The sequence below is a fragment of the Mustelus asterias genome, chromosome 18, assembly GCF_964213995.1.
Source record: "Mustelus asterias chromosome 18, sMusAst1.hap1.1, whole genome shotgun sequence".
Classification (NCBI taxonomy): Eukaryota; Metazoa; Chordata; class Chondrichthyes; order Carcharhiniformes; family Triakidae; genus Mustelus; species Mustelus asterias.
The window spans coordinates 37,843,253-37,865,789 of record NC_135818.1 but is presented as its reverse complement, the minus strand read 5'-3'; the positions used below and the strand labels follow the sequence as shown (position 1 = coordinate 37,865,789).

At 40.8% G+C, this 22,537-nt stretch overlaps 1 protein-coding gene across 1 annotated transcript; it reads right to left on the bottom strand.

Annotated features, from left to right (window-relative positions):
• Nucleotides 1–3,288: 3,288 nt before the first annotated feature.
• Nucleotides 3,289–6,164, bottom strand: foxa1 (forkhead box A1). Its single transcript, XM_078233176.1, has 2 exons — nucleotides 6,040–6,164; nucleotides 3,289–5,392 (listed from the first exon to the last, which is right to left on the bottom strand). The coding sequence occupies exons 1-2, from the start codon at nucleotides 6,112–6,114 to the stop codon at nucleotides 4,145–4,147; spliced, it is 1,323 nt and encodes a 440-aa protein (XP_078089302.1). The 5' UTR covers nucleotides 6,115–6,164; the 3' UTR covers nucleotides 3,289–4,144.
• Nucleotides 6,165–22,537: the final 16,373 nt, after the last annotated feature.

The following is a 22,537-nucleotide window of genomic DNA, read 5'->3' as shown; positions in this document are numbered from 1 at the left end:
TGTTTTAACAAAACAAAAGTACTTAGACAGTTTAATAAATATTGTAATTATGTTTGACCTCCATCTGTGTAAAATTATAGATGGCAGTAGATAATTAACATTGAAAAGAAAACACGTTCCAAACCAGTTCTCTCTTTACAACACCCCGTTCTTCTGTATTCCTGACTGTGTGCATTAACGCAAATTAGAAGCTGTTGCCTTTCTATTAACATCATACCGTATTAACAGCACAGAACAGAATAAGCCTGGCCTGTATCCGGCCAGTGTATTCAGAAAGGCATAATGCACACTCCCTGAATCTCAGCAGCCTCATAAAGAAAATTATTAACTGGAAAAGCTCTTGGCCCCACACTGATGGATTAGAAATCTCAATGAGAAAATAATCAGATTGCAAAAAGAGAAGGCGCTTGAGAAACCAATTCTAAATGTAGAGCAGTCAGCATTCCATGTATTAACTTACTGGAGAAAATGAGCTTCACTGCACTACAATCACACACGGCATTTTATGTCTGACCTTAACTGCTTTGAGTTCAGTATTTTTGCACCTTTGTTTGCTTTTGGAGTTAAAATAAGTACCACTTCTCCTCACTCTCTTTTGCCGAACTTTGCCGAATTGAAAATTGTTTGAAAGTGCATTAGGAAATAAGCAATTGGTCAGTATGCGTACGGGAAAACCGAGGATAGTAACTGGATACCAAATCGAAAACACACATCTTTCTCCCCTTAGAACATGTGTATGTGTAAACAAAAGAAGTTCGATAAATGTATGGATGTAGTAATTCTCCGCTACACACCATTGTAATGTTGAGAATCAGCCAGAACTCTGATTCCCTCCGTCTGTCTTTATATAATCGCCAATTTTACTGTAAAAAGCTCCGTGCTGCAATGAAAGCTGTCAATGTTCTTGCTGGTAAAAGTGGGGGAGGGGATTGAGATCTGAAAGGTTCTCAATACTTTGTCTGAACGCTAGTATCTTCTATTGACTTTAGCACCAAGGAAAGCAAGCACCTCCTATACTGTTCGATTTTACATCCAACCGTCAGGTTTTGACTCTTGTCACAAATTTGCCATCGAGAACAATCGAAGAATGGTCAATGGAATTTCTTAAGAACTTACTTTGCCGAGATGTTCTGACATAAGCTAATAATGAATAAGAATAATTCTGTTCACAACGGTAAGGACCTACTCTGCGTGCAATTTAGTCAATATTCTCCCTCAGAACTAAAATTATTATAAAAGACGTAAATGAAATCAACACGAGACACTATAAACCAGACTTCCAACAGGCACTGTCACTAAGTACCTACCCACCCGGGCGGAAAATATTAATGTTAGCATCATGAAATTCATGCAATACGGTAATTACTGACTTCCAGTATCTGCTTAAACCAAACATAAAATCTCTCAGGGAGTTAAAAACGCAAATCGCCTTTTGTTTGGCATTTTTTTTGCAAAAGCAAATGGAATGAAACAGATTTGATCGAGTTTGTATGAAACAGCAAGCAGTATAAAGGTTGAACCCCCTCTCGTCATTGTAATGATGGCACATAGAAATCATGCACATATCTGACTAGTGTTCCATATTCTACCAAGGAATTCAGACAGGCGTTATAAAATCCGGGGTCCCTTTCCACGGAGCTCGTGTTGAACCTGATTTAACAGGTATACAGCTTGTTAAAAACCCCTATTGAGAAAAACCCGCTATCCAATACTCACTCCTCGCAACAGTATTTTTAAAAATCGCTTCTCTGAAATAATGAAGCTGCGCTAACACAATCAAATTACAATTTGACCATTCCCCTTGTAGCTTATTTATACACACCCGATTTAATATATTTCCTAGGCAATCATAAAATTAATTTTGGTCTAATTATTTCAGTATTGGGATTCCCCTGCACTTGTTTGGAAATGTGCTGTTTTACAGAAAACAAATCGTGACTTAGCAATGTTCACATTGATGGTGCAACTAAACAGCACTGGGATACTGGGGAATTTGATATCTCCTCTTCTCAATTTCGCACCACATTCATCAGAAGCCAATTACATGATAATTAAAAGAATTTCACGGTTACTCTCACAATGTGTGTGTCCCGCCAGTGAACAGTGATCAAAGCGAAAGCTATTCATTTCCAAAATCCACTTGTGTGAGTCGAAATGACAAAGTGTTTTGTGCCCAGATACAAAGCAATGTAATTCTGTCACACATTGTAACATTTGTAATAGACAATGCTCTGTACTCGTTCTCAGCGTGACAAAGGAAACAGGCTGCCAAATCTTTTTTAAATCTGTTCTGCGGAGACTTTATAAATTATCGGGGATAATGCATGCGATTGGGCAGAGTAAAACACACAGGGCTCAGTGAGCTGTTTCTAAAATCAGGGACCAATGGAGTTACGGTCAGATATGAAAATGAAACAAATCGCCAGGCAATTTTAATAACTGATAATATTAAATGTAATTTTGAACGGTGTATTTTCCAGTCCTTTTGTTTTGCGAAATGTAATCAGTTTGGACATTCGCTTTTCAGAGGCAGGGCGAGCGTTTGGAGCACCAGTTTCCTATTTTAAATACAAATCCTATACCGGTAACTGGTCTGTATATTGTTATCAAAATCTTCCAAAAAGGTGGTTTTGATTGTACACCTTTTGATTTTAATGACACTGTTTAATTAAAACTACAGACTCTATTGAAATTGTTACCCTTTAGTTATCTTGGCCCTTCAAAATAACACCGTGAGATTCGGCTTCTTTAGAAAGTTCTGATATTAAATATAAATTAAAGACCCCAAACACAGCGACTACATTGTTTTATAAGGTGAACAAGTTGAGAAAATCCAAACCCTGGCTCCCTGGGCTGTTCTCGGTTCTGGGAATGTCCTGATTCTGTTCACGCTGAATCTGATCAGTTTTATATTGGAAACTATAATATTTATATAATTAAAGCAGCAAGAGTTACTTCGCATGTGTAAAGCAGCGAAAAACAATTGAAATTCCGCCAGACTTTTCATTTCCTGAGATCTTTGTAAAGACCAACGCATTGTAATAATTATCACCATCAGATTTATCTTGTGACCGTTCTAAGCTCAAAGTTCTGTTTTAATTAATGGAAATCACTCACTTTTACTGAAATAAGTATTTTTGATTTTTTAAAATAGCTTATTGGTGAGTGATCCGATGAATAACAAACCACAAGGTGGGTGCGAATTAACCTTTTCTTTATTTTTCTCATCAAATCAAAATAATTTTATTCATTTTCATAGAATTACAAATACAAAATTAACAACTCCTTAAATTCCATTTGTAATTTGTATCATTCTGTTTAGACAACTTAAAACTAGAAAAGACCCCTAGCGTACATCATGCAATAAATTAGGCACATTGAGAAAAGCCGAAAGAACCCGCCTGGCTATATGCTAACACCAACATTTCTAAAGAGCTAAAAACGAGCGAAAGTGCATTAACACTGGATGGAAATAACAGATAAAAGTATCCAGGAACGAAAAATAGGGTAACCTTTCGTGGTTCCTGGTGCAGGTAACATTTGGTTCTTTTTTAAGCAATCAACCCGTTTTTTTTAAAAAAGTATTTGCAAATGAGTTGACATGAACACGCGAAACAGGTCAAAAGAAACGGCCTTCGGTTTTTTTTACTAAAACTGCACAGGACAGCAGATCTTTTAGAGCAGTTCCATAGAATTAACACAATTATTGTCTCCAAGCGACTCATTTCATTTCACCTCCCAATTTATCAGGACGTTCCCCTCCCTGCTCATCTATTCTGGAGTTTAGACAAGTCTTTGGAGGGGCTTTTATATCGCCACAACTTGTGAGCAGCCGCTGGGAATGTTGAGTGGGCGATTGGAAGCAAAGTATAACACAACCAATTCTAGAATTATACACCACCTTTCTAAAAAAAAATTAAATACATTCTGCAGATGTTTGCGATATAGTCTCCGCGAAATGTACAGTCGTGGTTCATCGTCAAACCTTGCAGCTTGCACAACTTTACACTTGCACAGTTTTTAATACATATAAATGTTATAAAGTAACAGTCTTTGCACTCAAGGTGCACGAAAACAAATCCCAAAAAGGGAAGAGTGTTAATGATTATGTGATGGTTTGAGCTTCTTTGTTTTGTGTGTAAGACTAAGAAGTGTTGAGAAGTGGTCTGGAATACACACCTTGGTAGTAGGAAGGTTCGCTTGCCAGGACCGAGGGCTCCAAGCTGCTCTTGCCCATTGAGCTGAGGGTTAGCCCGCTGGCCATGCTGCTGCCATAGCTGGAGTAGTGCATGGCCTGTTCATAAGCCTTCAAGTCCATCTTATGATGTTGTTGCTCAGACGACATGAGGTTATTGATGGAGAAGGGGTGATTGAAGGAATAATGCGGATCTCCCTTTAGGTGGTGAACTTGATGTGAGTCGGCGGCCAACACGTGGCCCATGTGAGGGTGAGAGTGGGGATGAGGAGGGTGAGGATGTGGGTGAGGGTGGGGGCTCATGGTGCCCCCGATGGACGGGCCCGAGCTCACCAGCGGGGCCTGGGTCTTGATGTCGGTCTGGGGCCGGTTGTCCGGGCTGGCCGAGCTGCTGGAGTCGCTGAGAGGCGCCGTGCCCTCGGGCCGCCCGCCGCTGCTGCCGCCGGGGGTGGAGGAAGCGGCCGTCTCTTTCCTCCCTCCTTCCGAGGCCGCTTTCAGCGCCGACTTCTTCTCGCACTTGAAACGCTTCTGGCGCCGCAGGTAACAGCCGTTCTCGAACATGTTTCCGGAATCTGGGTGCAGTGTCCAGTAGGAACCTTTCCCTGGCTTGTCTGGGGAACGGGCCACTTTAATGAAGCAGTCATTGAAGGACAGAGAGTGTCTGATGGAGTTCTGCCAGCGCTGCTGGTTCTGCCGGTAATAGGGGAAGAGGTCCATGATCCACTGGTAAATCTCACTCAGGGTCAACATTTTGCTGGGAGCTTGCTGGATGGCCATGGTGATGAGGGAGATGTAGGAATAGGGCGGCTTGGCGTGCGGGTAGGTGCGCCGGAATGTTTTAGTGTCCCTGGGCCGGCTCAGGGTGTTCTGGTTGTAAGCCATGGGGCTGATGGCTGGGCTCAGACTCGAATAGGGGCTCAGGGTGTTCATGGGTGGCTGCTGGCCACCCATGTTGGGGCTGATGGCCGGGCCCATGGCCGTCACCCCGGCTCCCATGCCGTTCATTGTGGCCGCTCCACTGCCTGGCATCCCGGCCATGCCCGGGCTCAGCCCCGTGCCGATCCCCGGGTTCCCGTAGGACATGTTAAAGGAGCCCGAGCTCATGTTGCCGCCGGAGCCCATGCTGTTGATGCCCATGTAGCTGTTGATGCTGCCCAGTCCCGGGTTCATGCTGTTTACTGGCACCGTTGAATAAGCCTTCACAATAAAAGAAAGTGTTAGTCAGCGCGCCAAGTTTTATTTCAAATTTCAGAACACATTGCTCACCAGCTATTTTAACGGGAAACTTATCTTTCACACCACGTTGGAGAGAGGGAACTTTGGACTCATTTGAGTAAAATGAGGTGAGAAAGACCACGCCTCTTAAAATAAAATCTAAAGTTCTAAGAGTTTCCTCCCGGGAGTAACATTAACAGATACAATAGTGCTACTGGTTATTGTCGATGACTTGTTCAGATTCTGGCCGCTGCTGTAAACACTGGAGCGGGAGAGAGAGCGGGCTGAACTCCCTCCTCTCTCTGATGCCATCTCCTGGACAATAACTTTGTCTCATTTCCCCCCTGTGTCGAATACACAGAAAAATTCCACACCAAACAGTTTGACTAACTACACTGTTAGTATTACGTTTCATGTTGAGACACCTCGAGCGGCCTGGTCATCTCCGCTAGACATATTTCTACTGAGCATGGTCCAATTTTGTTCAAAAAAAGTTCCTCGGCAAACTGCCCACAAAACATGGCTTGAAATTAAGCCGTTTAATAACCCCGGCGCGCTTCATGTGATCTGGTGGTGGCTGCCGCAAGGGCTCACCTCAGAATAAAGGTGCAATTGTTACTTTGACTCACCTCCTGCGGTTCCCCGTAGTAAGTGCTCCAGTCAGCAGCTTCGTGTCCTTCCATCTTCACCGTACCTAACATCATGGAAGCAGACTACAATGAAGCAACATCAAAGCTTGCCCCCAAAATAAAATCCCACCGCGGATGTACTCTGGCTGAAATACAGTGCAAGGATAGAATAGAGCCTGCCAGAGTAAGGAAGTGGTGGGACGCGAACACTTTGAGTGGCGCTGGGGACATGCGTAGTGATTTAACTGTCCACAGATCCTGCCTCCTTCCCCGATTTGCCCAGATCTTTCTATATTTGAATAATCAGCTCTCACCTAAGCGTTAGGATACTCTGTGCCTATTGCACACCTGCCTTCACTGCAGACACCGCTCACATCCAACTAGCTGCCACTCAGCGGGGCCAGACTTGAGTCATTGAAAATAGTTCCCATTGGATTTGCAAATAGACTAATTGGTTTAACTCGGAAACAATAGGAAAGACAAACTATAGCAGTGGGATGAGAAACCATAAATTAATCCGGCATCAAAAACGAAACCAGAGACGCATTTTTCCCGAAGATTAAATGGACCGAGAATGTACGGTCACAGTTCATGATTCGAGTTTCTTTATACAATGTTTCTGCTACACCCTCCCGACAAAAATGTAGCCTAGCTAAAGGTGAACTTTCCTGTCGCAAATTGAAGTTAGCCTTAACCATCTGAACAACACATTTTCAGAAAGGCGATAAACTGCACAATTTGACCTGTTAACACTTTTAAATCTGCTCGTGAAATCTCCCAAGTCTCACAGTTACAGCACATTTCAACTAAATGTCAACACTGGGGATAATTTAATAAACACTTCGTTTAGAAATGGCCCATCAAACTGGCTTGTGTAAAATGCATTCGTCCGGTAAATCAGTAATCTGGGAAGGAGATAGTCGGTCTGGCAGCTTGTCTATCGATAGCACCGTTAGCAAACCTTTGGACCAGCAAATATCTAAGCTCAACCAATAAGGGTAGCATTCCCAAAACAAATTGTTTCTGGGGAATTCAGCTCTGATCCCATGCAATTGATGAAATTACACGGGGATGTGAGCTGCAATCTGAAATCCACATGTTTGGTGACAAGACTATAAAGGGTGACGGAGCTTTCTGTCTGTTGTTCATTTAGAAATCTAAACAAATGTCTGTTTAATAAGCTCAGCGACATTCCTACCCTGAAAGAGACGGATCGGCCTGAAAGTGGCAGATGTAATTAGCCTGAGGTAGAATTTACTCTGCCGTATGACGTCTTTGAGGAATGGTGTAAATAAACGCATTCTTCGTTGTTCTTTCGTCGCGATAGGTCGTAAAATGCAGAATGGAAGAATAGTTTGCATTGAAGATCACGTACCTCGGGTTACCCTCTTTAGGGCTCTGTAGCCAGCCACAGCCTTCGCTCCAAGTCATCAATAAATGAAACTTCAGTTTGTGCATTGGCTTTATGTAGCGCCTAGCAACGGGACAGCTTTTGGATCAGGGATGCTAACCCGAACAAGATGAACAGGCCTGGACTCTCCCCCTCTTTATTATACAAGAAGTTTACTGCTCCGCCCGTGAGCTGGGTCCCAGACACAGCCTGAAAGAGAAACTCCAGGCTTGCAGCTAACAACGCGTGTTTGAAAATCTCACACACCGGGGAGACACAAGTGTAAATAGTCCAATGAAAACTAATTCATCTGTATTTTTACTTTCAATATATCGCCTTCTTCCTGTGATGTGATTTAGCCAGGGTTTTGAAATGATTAATTATGCGCCCTTTATTTTCATATGAAATGTTAGGGAGATTGAAATCCGATTAGAACAAGCGCGCTCCATGAACCTGTTTACTTGTTCCTGTTCCAAATCTTGACGGAAACTGTTCAGTGAGCCGGCAGCGGCGTGTTCCTTCTGTAAATAACTCAAACCTATTACTTGAAATGTAATGTTTGAAGTTTTGTCAGAATCACGAGCACTTTGAAAGATGCGAAGAGATTGAATTGACTCGATTTCTCTGTAAAGCAGAAAGAACAATGTGACCACTTCTACCAGAAAGATCTGGTTGGTTGAATTTTAAAATGCTATGCAGTTTTTAATGAAGTAATATTAAGGAAGGGAACTATCTCTAATCCACAACTTATTGTCACGGTTACAAGTTCGATCTGCCAAAGGGGCTCAGTCACACGGCCACCTATCTATGGTGCTTCCGAGTGACATGTCCGTCAATGGATCATTGATGTGTACATCCTTTGCCAATGGCATCAGGAACAAATCCGTTCTTGTACATCCCATGAGCGTGGAGTTGAAACTATCAAATAGTCTTCACACTCAGCGAACTAAATCCGTGTGGATTTTGTAAAATAAGAATAATATATGCAACAAGTCTGGCCAGTTTACTACATCCGTATACACAGCTTACTATATGTTATCGTAACAATGTTTAAAAAGAGGGCTGCGAACACGATGGTGCTCTATAGTATCATTGTTTAAGTAAATTGATGACCGTGGAATGGGTCCAGCAGCATTACCCCACAATGCAACTTCACACACTTGTCCTGTATTAACCAGTGGGAGCTGCTGGAATTTCCTGATTTAATTCTCCATGAGGTGCAGTGTCCCACATCCCACCCCAAAATAGATTGGAGCTGTGCATCATGTGTTCATTGACACAGCCGTTAACAGTAAATACATATTCAGTTCAGCTTGGACTTCATTGTGAAGAGAGCGTTAACTCGTGTTCAATAAAAAAATCAGTTACTGAACAATTTCCGAAAAGCTCCGATTTCAGTGCCTCTGACAATACTACTGAGGCTTGATAAATCAAAAAATCCATGTGGAAATAAAAATTATTTCAGTGTGTAAAGATGTTTTAATCTTTGAAGTATAATTTAATGGCAATTAATTTAATGTCTAGATTGTGAATGTGAGGACTGTGCATGTCCTAAATGCAAATGACCTCTTTCCAAAGTAGGCGAAATCTGAAAAAGACTTCCTACCTGCTCGACACAGAGCCATTATATCGTGTGAAGGAAGCAAATTAATTGGTTGTAACTAAACCAGTTCATACATTCGCACGTGCTACGGATTACCTGCAAAAATAGTTTCCAGTAATTAAGGAGCAGCGTTGGCAATAAATAGAGAAGGAAGTCAGCGTATATCTTGAGAACAAACTATCCATCTGGAGGGAGCGACTCCGGGGACGCAGACGGTTTCAGAAAGGTCTCATTAGCATCTAAAGAGCAATATACACAGGGTGGATTCTGTTAACAATGTTGCAAATTTAATTGGATCATTCTGATTCAAGTGAGTTATCTATACGTGAAAGGGGTGACGTAAGTGTAAAAGTCTATAAGTTTAGCTGTTGAGACTGCTTTGCCATTCTTAAACAATCAGTACAAGTATTGTGTTGATTTCGACCTTTGCAGTGAACAATTTCGCATGCAGTATCCGGCCTCCAACACAAAATGACAGGAAAAGCCGAGGTTTATTATTGTATAGTAACAAATCAAAATTGCTCTCCTCCTTGAAGCAATATATAAGTTATCTGATTTTAAAAAAATCAGTAATAGCGGTATAGTAAGAACGTTAGGGGCGAGTAAAATTCCATGTCGTGTTAAATCGATCCCCAGGAGCATTTTTCAATGTTTTGGGAAAGTTAGAATGAAATGGAAATGATTTCAGATTAATTTAAACACAGTAAATTAACACTATTTACTTGATCACCGCCAGGGCAAAAGTTCACGACCGTTTCTTGACCAGGTGAGACATGGTAAGGCTGAGGATTTACACTCCACTCTTTTAGGGGTGTTTAACCTGTGTAGAAAAGGTGCAAAATGACAAGTTATTTACTGAGGTCAGAATCCGCCAGAACACTGCCTTTCATGTTGGCTTCAGAAATAATTTAATGCTTCTTATTCAACTCCCCTGAAGACAAAGGCGGGACGAAATTGTATTTCTTGAAGACCTTTCACTACACCCGGAGCATTCCGACATTTATTTGACAATGCAATAGTTTAGCCAATAATGTCCACAAAAATGTTGAAATTTCTCACTGGTTAATTAGCTTTGTTTAATCGATCGGCTGGACGATAAAACAGAATTTCTGTTTCTGTTCAGGCCTTCGAGTTGCTTATCCATATCAATTTCAGGCAATATGTTGACCCGCAGCTATTTTTGGACCCCCTGTTGCCAAACGGGAGATGTTCGCCTCGATAGTGTTAAAATTGCATTATAATGCTATGAGCAGAAGTCCAATTTCGAAAACATCGGTCTAAAGTAAAGATAACTCAAAAAAGGTGGTCTTGCACCGATTCGGCTCACAGTAGCAACAGAGGCATTTTCCCCCTGTAACGCCAGTGAGCCAGCGGGGCTAATGCTGCCTTCCCACAACTAAATCTATATTTGCATCTTAGCGTACTGACTGGTTACACTGAACCCTCGGGAGTGGATCAGCTGGAAACCAATTCAAAACATGCAGCCCAGTCATAAAGAGACTACTTTTGAAAGAGGAGAGCAAAAGTAAACGAGTATGATTTACTGGTTCTGAATAATTTACACATCTGCTAGTTCTGCACAACATTGTGACAACAGTAGCTTTGTCCTCTGCGCAAAAATAATTCTTAAAGGTGACAATTTTCAAAGTAACCACAAATAACAAGGTAAGAAAAAGCCAAAGTCGGGACATGAGCCGAGATCATACTTTTCAATCAATTGCATGGACTAAAATTCGGTGAAATATTTTGTAACTTGTGGATTAAAATGTCACCAAATACAACATATATCATATGATTGGATTGGCTCAAAATGATGTTGCAGGAGTTATGATGGGGAATAACCTTAAACTCCTCGCAAAATAATGCTGGATAAGTCAAAATTAGATTCGAATTTGGAGAATATTACCGGGAAACAAAGCCTGCAACAGCTGTCTATTAAATGAGACCAACTTGATGAATTGAATTGCCTGTTTTTTGTCTTTTATACTTTTATGTTTCTTTAGACTGCTCCAACCTGTCTGTTTTTAAACAAGAAAGCAAATGGAACAGCTTCAATATTAATTGATTGAACTTGAAAAGAATATGCATGAAACTAGCCAATTGGTAACAATTCATTCAGATCACATATATTGGAATGATCTGCTCATCTATACCAAATGTGTAAAATATATTTTATTTATCATTGCAAATTTTTTACAGTTAAGTCACCATAACCCAAACCAGAAAAGGTAGGCTGCAAAATCCCAGAGAGGTGGGATGAGGACCTTCATGAAAATGGCATTTTTGCCTTTCCTTTCCATCTCTTTTCACTCTTCCTGCATGTCTTCACTCCTTACTGGGTTTTGGCTTTACAAACAGTGAGCACTCCATGGTGTCTCTCTTAATTGATCATAATGAGTGTTGGCAAGATATTCAGGAAGAGGCAGCATTCACATATATAGTTTTTTCAGCAGGGATCACTGGATATGAATGAGGGGCTGATTTGCCCCTGCTTATTGAAATGCTGCTGAGTGTGCCCCAGCTGAGGTGAGTAAACGTAATACAGTATGGAGATCAAATCTGGACTCTTGCTGTTGTGCCTGGGTCAGCTACTCACCAGCCACACCTGGGTGCATAGTTGTTTTATTGTTGGACCAAAAGAGATGGGAATATGTGGTGATCCATTTGTCCACAATTTTCATTTGATCACTTATTTTATGATTTTTAAAAATCCTATAAATAAACAACCATGTAAATATATGCAAATGTCAGACTTCTTACTGTTTTCAGAGTAAATATAAGCAATGTTTGTTTGTCAATTAAATATCTCCTTGATCTGGATGATCAGTAGAATACATTTTGACTGCTTGCTGGATAGTATAAAAGCACAGGCAGCTATCAAACCTATTGTGCTATGTTTGTTATTCAAATTAATTATGGAATCATCTCATCACATTTTCTGTGCATGAAGTTTTATAGTTGGTTATGTATTTATGCAAGATGTATATGCGAGTGTGCTGCAAAGCAAATTGCTGACAGTTAATGGAAGTATTTTGTATTAATGCAGTGCAGAGATGGTATATTTTGATTCTCATAAGGATATGAAAACTGATAATTCACATTAATATATTGATTATTTGTTTTAAAAATACAAGAGTTTGGACAAGCAAAGCAAACAGTTTTATTTGCACTTAAAACACTTTATCTCCTCTGTAGGAATTCTGCTGTTCTGATTCATTTTTAAACTTTTTCAGCAAGGTAAATATTTATGACAATATGGTAAGTTTCTTGGAAATTGAATAGCTTTTCTTCTATCTCTATACTATGTCATCTACAACTTGAGTCAAATGTGGAATGAAACACCCTCTTATCTATTCCAGTGTTGAGTATACCTTAATCACAATGTCAATAAATAAATCCCTTTCATTTTTAACTTTATGATGACATTTTGTGTTCATCAAGTTGAAAAGAACATATATCTTTTGGGCACCTGGTGGCAGCATTAAGCATGCCCAGGACAGGTCTATCATGGATGTGAAGTAGAAATTCTTGCTAGTTTCAAGAATATGCACAACCCTACATCAGAAGAATATCACCATTGTACCAATGCAACATTTAAATATCCTATGGCCCCTCTGAATGAGATAGCTAAGTGGTATCAATGCCAACTAGGAGTTTGATTGAAGCTGCACATTTCACATTGGAGACATTCAACTGAGGGACTCATTTCACATCAAGTACATTCAGTTGGCAGACAAGAGTTTCAGATGGACTTGATTTGAGTTCAGACATGTAAAAATAATTCATAAATGCTGTTTAGTTCAGTAAGTTCTCTTCAACTGTATTAACATGGGTTTTATTATTCCCCAAATTACCACATTTACTCTGACTGAGATTGCTGCTTTCATAGAAATCATAGAAACCCTGCAGTACAGAAAGAAGCCATTCGGCCCATTGAGTCTGCACCGACCACAATCCCACCCAGGCCCTACCCCCATATCCCTACATATTTACCCACTAATCCCTCTAACCTACACATCTCGGGACACTAAGGGACAATTTTAGCAGGGCCAATCAACCTAACCCGCACATCTTTGGACTGTGGGAGGAAACCGGAGCACCCGGAGGAAACCCACGCAGACACGAGGAACATGTGCAAATGCCACACAGACAGTGACCCAAGCCGGGAATCGAACCCAGGTCCCTGGAGCTGTGAAGCAGCAGCGCTAACCACTGTGCTACCATGCCGCTTTGTAAAGCAAAAGTGGCCAACTTGTGGACAGTTTAATTATTATGGCCTCTTATCCACAGGGACTTAAATTGAGATTGGTCAAAACCATCTTAGAACATTTACAGACATCAGAATGAATATATTTTTACCCAGATCTGAATTGCAGCCTGGATTCCACAAGAAATGCCAGTGTGCTAATCCTTTGCACCAACCAATGTAATCCAAATTCTCAAGATGGAAACATATCATTTCAGGTTGCCTTTATAAAAACACAACAAATACATCACTTCCTTGGAAATTTTAAATTAATGAAATATTATTCTATTTTCATAAATTACCTAATTTACTGGTAAAAATGAGAACATATTTTACGATGATTAAGATGACTAAGAACATGAAAACATCAGCTCTCCTCTTCATTTGCCTGTGTCAGTCTTTGCTGTGTCAGTTAGGGGGATACTATTGTTAATTCAAGAACAATATACTCAAATATTCTTAATTTAGATCTGCCATTTTCAAAATATATTTTTTTTTTAGGAAATCAGAGAACATGTTAAAATTTTAGAATGAGGCAGTCCACACTGATTCAACTGATGAAGTCATAGAAGAGATAAAATTCATAAGTTATTCCATGTATGTAAATGGTAATTTTCTATTTTGCAATATGCTTCACATACATTACCTCTCTGAAGTTTTAAAAACTGTATTTGTATTTACTCCATTCAGTTTTATAATGTAACTAATCTATTTCACGTGCCTGTCAGGATTTCCTTTGTGTATCTAACTGGTGATAAGAAAGAGAGTGGATATCTGCATGAGGTCAAAAGTCAAGAGCAGATTCCAATGCATTTTCCTGTCAACCAGCTCATTATCAGTTTTGTTCATAAAATATTATTATTATTTGAAGATGACGTTTTGCCATGTGTGTACCTGTACACAAATATACACAGTAACTTCAAAATAAGATGACACCAAATAACATGTAATAAGAAAATCATAAATGACAATATACTATAGTAAGATTGAAATCTAGATGTATGATGGTACATAGCTGATACCAAAGTTGGAAGTGTGGCAAACAATGAGGGGAAAAAAACAGTTTACAATAACATGATACAGATAGCCTAGCAGAAAGGGTAGAAGTGGCAGGCAGAATTTAATAGAGAAGCATGAGATGATGCATTTTGGCAGAAGGAATTGGGGAAGGCAATGAAGATATAATAGTACTATTCTGAAGAGCATGTATGGACCTCAGGGTGCATGTGCTCAAATTTTTGAAGGTGGTAGGGAATATCGAGAGAGTAACAGGCAAGGCACATGATGGCATCTTAGGCTTCATAAACAGAGGCATTGAGTATAATCGCAGAGAAATTATGGTGAAACTTTATAAAGCTCTGATTAGGCATGACTAGAGTATTTACAAACTATATTGTACTACTAGAGTACAGTTCTGATCACCACACTTTAGGTCCACGTGTCTTTGAGAGAGTGCAGAGGAGATTCATCAAAATGTTTCCAGCGATGAGAGATTTTAGCCACAAAGTTAGATTGGCGAATCTGGCATTGTTCCCCTTGGAGCGATGGAGATTGAGGGGAAATGTGAAAGGGGTGTACAGATTCTGACAGTGGACAAAGGAACTGTTCTCATTAGCTGCAGGTACAAGGACAGGGGTAGAAGGGGGTGGGGGCGTTAGACATATGTTTCAGGTTTTGGCCAAGAGATGCAGCAGAGGGAGATGTGAGGAAGAACATTTTCTCACAGCGGCTGGTAATGAACTGAATGTCTCCCCTGTGGGGTGGTGGCAGCAGAGGCGAGTGATAATTTCAAAAGGAAACTTGATGAAAATTGCTTGCTATGGGGACGGGGACGCGGGGGGGACGGGGACGCGGGGGGGTGGGGGGGCGGAGGGGTGGTGGAACTGCTGTGGTTTTATATCTACATCTCTATCTCTCTATCACTAAATTATATTTGGAATAAAGGGTGGCTGGAGTGCACAGAACAATCATAGCGTCACACACAATATGTGAACTTAACTTTCTCTTTCAAATGAGAATTGATCTGTTCTAAATGTTTAATTTTTTTCTAGTTTTTTATTACAGATTTCCAGGATTCGCAGCTTTTCTTTTTGCCTTGGTGCATCCAATCAGATTTTGGAGGCCGGATCAGCAGACGGACAGACTCCAAACCTATAGGTGCAATTCTGATTTGATGTGTATTGAAGATACTTAACACAAAATACTACTTCCCATTTTTGGGGAAAATGATGCTACGATGGGATAGAGTGGATGAGTGCAACATGTACCTGGCACGGTAGGTTCAAACAAACAGACACATTCAGTCTGAAGAATACGAATCTCATAAGGGTATTTGTTTCTTCATTAAATTCAGATGAAGGATTATCTTCTAGACATTTCGGGCGACTTAATTGTCACAAAATAAGCTTTGGACTTGTTAATGTATTTACCTCTCTTTAATTTGTGAAATGATTGGGCCTGTTGATGGGCACTGCCTGGTGAATGGGTTAACATTTGCATTTTTAATATGCAATATTATTTTCTTCTCTTTCAATAGTCCAGACGTCACAGAGTTGTACACATCTACATTTAGTCATCGGACACTGATAGTAGATATGTCTGTGATACGCACGATATTTATCAAAGGCGTGCGGTTTTAAAATGGTCCCAGATTAGTTCTCAATAAATATTAAAAGCGCTGCACAAAATCTGTTGTTGAAATGTCCTTGCGTCTACCTAATAGGAACATTTCCAACGCAGCGGTCATGTGTCAGCCAGGGGTCGAAAGGGACAGATTGCCACTTCAGGTTTTCAGAGAAAAAGCAGCGACAATTTCCGTGCACAGAGGTGAGCAAGTGAGGCTCTGTGACACAATTTTATACCGCAGCACGTTCATAACATTTTCCCTTACAAAAGTGTTTAATTTGAATACAAGAAATGGACAGCATGGAAAAAGCAGGTCATTTCTGTGATCGTACACGTCTGCACTTTCTGGTCACTTCGTTCTACTGTGGTTTTCTGGCATTTGATCCAGATTTAATCTGCAAGCAAACATACCCTTCCCTTCCACACACTAACCTCACTCCACCCTTCAGAACTCAAACACCAGGGGAAGATTTGAGTCCAGACACATGTTTTAGCAAAGGTTTGAAACAAAGCTGGAACAGGGAGCAATGTCACCTGCATTTTGTTGAGTTCAGCATGATTACTTTTATCGGAGAGGTCAGTTGGTTATCGCCACGATGGCTATTTCAGTAAGTCTAAAGGAATGTAACTTCATATTGAAACAATAGCCTTTCAAATCATATGACAAGAAATGTAAAGTATATTATCCCAATTTCAAAATGTTGCGACAACTGAAAGGTTTTTTAATTGTAAAGTTGTATTCAGGTCCAATGATTTCAAAGCATGGCCTATGGTTTAGTTCGGATTCAGAACTTGTGTTTTCCCTGTCCTTCCCCGACACTGGAGGCGGCCCGGGTGATAATACCATGAATATTGATAGGTTCAATAATATTTAGTGCGCAGACACAGTGCAGAATAAAATGTAGACTTAAGTAAATGTGAGCGCGTACACGCGCATACACAGATATCGTCTCAAAGACCGGTATTAAATTAGCTGATTTTCTTTACCATCACCCTGTAGAATCATAACATCCTACAGTGCAGAAGGAGGTCATTCGGCCCATCGGATCTGCACCAACCACAATTCCACCCGCGCCCTATCCGCATAGCCCCATGCATTTACCCTAACTAGTCCCCCTGAAACTAAGGGGCAATTTAGCATGGCCAGTCAACCTAACCCCCACATCTTTGGAGTGTGGGAGGAAACCGGAGCACCCAGAGGAACCCACGCAGCCACAGGGAGAATGTGCAAACTCCACACAGCCAGTGACCTAAGCCGGGAATCGAACCCGTGTCCCTGGCACTGAGGCAGCAGTGCTAACCACTGTGCCACCCTGTAGAATAACATCCTATTGTCTTATTTTCTACAAATATAATTTGAACATATTTATTGAACATCAACTTCTTTTAAAACCTCTTCATGGTCATTTGTTGACCACCCCACATTGCCCTTGAACTGAGTTGCTTACTGGACCATTTCAGAGGGCATTTAAGAGTCAACCACATTGCTGTGGGTCTGGAGTCACATGTAGGCCAGACTGGGTGAGGACAGCAAATTCCCTTCGCTAAAGGGCATTCATGAACCAAATAGGGTTTCACAATTGACGATACTTCACTGCTTACTATTACTGAGACGAAATTTGAATTCCACATTTAAGTGAATGTGAAGCCTAGCAGCTGCCATGGTGGGATTGGAACCTCGCCCCTGGAACATTAGCCTGAACTAATAGTCATGTGACTTTATCACTGCACCACCATCTTGTACCTCACCTAAATAGTTGGGAGAAGGGGGTTGATTGTACAACCAAACATACATGACCATGTTACATTCATACATGACATCAGCTGAATACAATCTCAGTTTTAAAAAAAAACACTAACTTGATTGCCAGCAATTGTTTTATCTGTTAGGCCTAAATATTTTTTAAAAAATGTGTTCTCAAGATGTAAATGGTGAAGGTAAGGCAATATTTACCACCCAGTAAAATATAAACAAAATACTGCAGATGCTGAAAGTCAAATATACACAACGTGGCAGAAATACTCAGCAGGTCTTGCAGCATTTGTGGAGGGAGAAGCAAAGTTAAATTGTGTTGAATATGACGCTTATACACAAACAGTTCTGCATTTATTTAAAGCCCAATCTAGGTGCCCCAGAAACATTGGTTATGAGCCAATGATTCATACATACAGGGAATCCTATTGTAACATTACATTTAAAAGTAACTCTTGAGGCGATGTGCTTGTTGCGTTACCTCAGCTGTTCAGGGTTCTTCTTCAAATGTTATTAATTATTTATAGTATATAAATACAGCAATGAAATGCATTTTTTTATTGGAAAACTTGATAAAGGAATAATCCTTTTCATTTTTTAATTCAAATGATTTGGACAAGAGATAGGAAATTGTCCAAAGGTGGTGATGCACCTCCTCCACATGTCTAAAGAGACTTAATGCAACTCTGTCTTTCAGATTCATTTGTGTGTTACCTGTGCACTGTGGCATCAGTTGCAGCTCCAGAGGCCAAATGTGGAAGGGAGCAAAATCTACTGCTTTTCATGCTGGCTCAGGGCCAAAGGGAAGTCCAGGAAATAGATCTGGTTGATGACTGGTTTCACGTGAATCTTGGAAGTTTCATCAATTAACCTCTTGCTTCCAACCACCCTGTTCAGTCAGACAGCCTTTCCCCCTCTACCACAGTGAACTTATAACCATCAAATCTGTTCAAAACACATGAAAAATACATACCATTGTTTCATACTCCTGTGATTTTTCTCCTGGAATGTTTGCCGCAATGTTCAGGAGATTAATCTTTAATCCCTGGAGATACTGGGAGGATTATTGACAAGCCTAGAGGGAGAGAGGAGTCAACTGAGAGGGAGCCGGTAGCAACTTAAAGTTTTAATGTGGATACAGGAGAAATAGTCCTCGTTCCACACTTGGGTAAGTGCAAATCTTTTGACTTAACCTCTGGCTAGTAGCTCCAGTCTCCTTTTTAAGATCCTTGATTTGGCTGCTGTGTGCCTGAGAAAACATTGTAGCATGAGCAGCACATGTTGAACTCATTTGAAGCCCAATTTCACAAAGGCACCTGAAAGAGATATAAGGCCCCTGATTTGCAATGGTAATGAACCTAATTCCTGTTTCATGCATATAAAAATCATTACACAGGATAAAAGGGAATTTACATTGATTATTTGGAACAACTAATTTATGTTCATTACAAGTTAGGCAAGCATTGAAGCTAATTTATCAAATCAGGCATTATTTAGAATGTCATTTTCCATTCAAATGTTTTGGGGATTTGGGAGGGAACCATATCAGAATCAAGTTAATAATAGCAAAATACATTTCAACACAATTCCCATAATTATGATCTATGCTTTGAAAGGATAAATGATTTGGTAAATATTTTCATGAATAACATCCTTTAAACATTTAGAGTTTATTTTCAGTGACAATAAACCCAAGTAGTTAAGTTCTGCATGTAGTGGAATGTAAATGACAAATTAATGAATACACTTTGCTTTAAGGAAATGGAAGGTATAATTAATTTGTGCATCCATTCCCTACATTTGGATTTCTACCCCAGACCAAGAACTGAAACAGCCCTAACTAAATTTCAAATTACATCCTGACTTCCTGTGAGCATGGTGCATTTTCCCTCTTCAGTCTTTTATATAGTCAACCACGCCATTCTCCTTCAACATCTGTTTTCTAGTCAAATGGGCCTATCCTTTTCTAGTTCTGCTCAAAATTACCCAGTTTTAGCAAGAAAATATTCTGCAATAATCTTTTCCTCCAAGCACTATTTCCAGGGATATATTCCTAGCCCATTCCTATTTCTCATCTACATACTGTCCCTGTGTGACATCATCTGGCAGCACCCAGCTCCAACTCACCACTATTTCCCTTGATACCTCCAATGTCTGTGTTGTCAAACTCCTTGCTTGACAGCCAGACCTGTGTGTCTCATGATTCCCATCCCTTAAACATTTAGAAGATTGAAGTCATTGTCTTTGATCACATCATAATCTCCATTTCTGAGTCACCAATTTTTATCCCTCTCGCTGGGCATAGTAATGGACTGAATCTGCTTGTTTGCAACCTTGGACTCCTACATGGACTCTGAACTGAGCTTCTGACCCATATCCACGCTTTCAAAAATATCACCTTCATATCTCTCATCTCTGCCTCAATTTAGCTGCTGCTATAGCACCCTCATTTTTCTTACCCCTACCGTCAGCTATTCTGATACCCTTTTTAAAGGCATTCCATCTCCCAATCTTTAAAATCTAAGCTCACCTAAAATTCTGCTGTATTCCAATCTGCACAAAGTCAATTTAACCTATCACTCCCAGCTCCTGACTTACTTTGCCTCCTGTACCACCAACACCCAATTTTAAAATGATCATCCTCATGTTTAAAACCTCATGATCTTCCTCCTTCTATCTGTGTAACCTGATCCATCCAAGAACTCTAGGTATATTGACCTCTTGCACAGTCCCCTCTCATTTTGCCCCACCATTGGCCGCAATGTCTTTAGTTAACTGGAACTTTTGTATTAACCTTTCCAACTCCTTCTTGGCCTATTGACTAAGATCAAGTGTAGTTTTGCTGTGCTGCACTTGGTCGAAGTGATGAGGTTACACTGAGACTTAATTTGAAACAATTTTTTAAAGCGGCATCTAGGCCGTTTGGCTAAGATGCAAATGAGATCAAGCCTTGGAGGTGCAATGCCTGCTCCAATCAGCTTGGATCATGTAGATCAAGCCCCAGCCAGCCTGTCTTGTCAGCTTGGATCTGGAATGTCTCACTTGAGACTTTGAATTATACTTTCATTGGATTGAATTGGATATAAACAAAAAATTAACCTTTCCAACTCTCCCCCCCTCTCCCCCTAAATGCTCCTTAAAACTCTTTGACCAAGCTTTCAGTCATCTATCCCATTGTCTCCATCTCTATTTGCCTTGTGATGAATGCTTGACCGAATGCTCTCCTGTTATTTGCATGAGATGTTTACATTAACATTAACGGAGCTTTACAAATGTAAGTGATTGTTGTTATTACATACAATGATTGGTGAAAGCCATTTCCAAACTTTTATCAGGATTCCCAGTAGCCTTGTCAAGCTGCACACAGGACTGAACAACTATAAAGCAGGAAGACCAAAAACTCATTTAAATTGGATTACTGTTATTTGCATAACCACGCGTTAATAATGTTTATTAAAATATCCTGCAGCATTAAAAAAATAAAAGCACAATAATTGAAAGCAGGACAGGTTTGGTGTCATTTTTCACGAATAAACTCTCCAGCCATTTTTGCTGCTGAGTTTAATTTTGCACAAACTTTGAGAGCCACGTTGCTGTTATATCCGAGTGCAGCCGTGACTGGGAGATTGCAGTGTTGCAGCAAAGCTGCGAGGCCTGGATCCAGTCCCCGGGGGTGTGGAGGTGCCCGGTCCCGGGGGGGGGAGGTGCGGGGCCTGGACCGCAGGCTCGAGCGCGCCCTCCAGCCTCGCCGGTTACTAGGCAACGGCGTTCAACAATCCCCAAGTGCGGCCCAGTTTCCAGCAGCAAAGCGGGTGAAACACACCGAGAAACAGCCCGCGATCCATCCCAGTGCGGCTGCAGAGCTGTCCCTGAGCAACAACCCAACCCGCCCGTGGGAAAGAAGCACAAATAACACCGCTTAAAGGTGAGACCAATACACAACACTTTTATAAAATGACAGGAGGATGGAAGATAATTCAAACTGGAGTCATTTAGAATCATTACTACATTTCTTCACTTGATTTGGTTTGCAGCAAGATAACATTTTCACATCCACAGTAGGTTTTATTAACAGTGATACCTAGTTTGTGACTTTTGCCAGTCGTTTTTCAGGTAAAGTGAATGTATTAGCTAAAAGAATCGTAGTTTCAGCAGTATAATTTGCCACCACTTAATGTAATTACAGACTGAAATAACTGTCGCAAAGCAGTTGTATTTGCCCCACTCCTGGTTTGTCTGGGATGAAGGTGGTAACTCAAACTAGCATGTAACCAGTTCCACCTGCTTTCCATGATGTACAGTTCTGGGCGTAGACAGTGTGTGTTGGACAGGCCATTTGACTGTAGAAACCATCACAAACTGATTGGGTGAGATTTTCTGGCCTCCCAGCTGTGTGTTTCCCACCGGCGGGTTGTGACATGTTGCTTGCTGGCAGTGGGATTCTCTGGTCTCACCACTGTCAATAGGAATTCCCACTGATGTCACCCCACACCGGCGAGAAACCCCGAGGGTGGGGGTGCACTGCCGGCGGGACTGGAGAGTCCCGACGGCGTGAAGAACGGCCTGAGATTTCTGGTAATTATCTTTAGTTCTGACACAGGGTCATCCAGACTCGAAGCATTGGCTGCGTTCTCTCACCACAGATGCTGTCGGACCTGCTGAGATTTTCCAGCATTTTCTGTTTTTGTTTCAGATTCCAGCATCCGCAGTAATTTGCTTTTATACAACTAAATTGAATCCAGTCCTCATTTTACAACTACACAAACATATGATGTTATTTGAGCGTGAACAGGAGGAAGGAACTTGCCTAATTTTTTCTTTCCGGAGACAATAAAACCAACGGTAGAAATTCTACTACATTTTAAAGGAATGTTATTGTCG

Coding starts and splice junctions, on each gene's coding strand:
- foxa1 (XM_078233176.1), bottom strand. CDS start 6,114: ATGATGTTAGGTACGGTGAAGATGGAAGGACACGAAGCTGCTGACTGG. Junction 5,393..6,039: donor ACTACGGGGAACCGCAGGAG/GTGAGTCAAAGT, acceptor TTTATTGTGAAG/GCTTATTCAACGGTGCCAGT.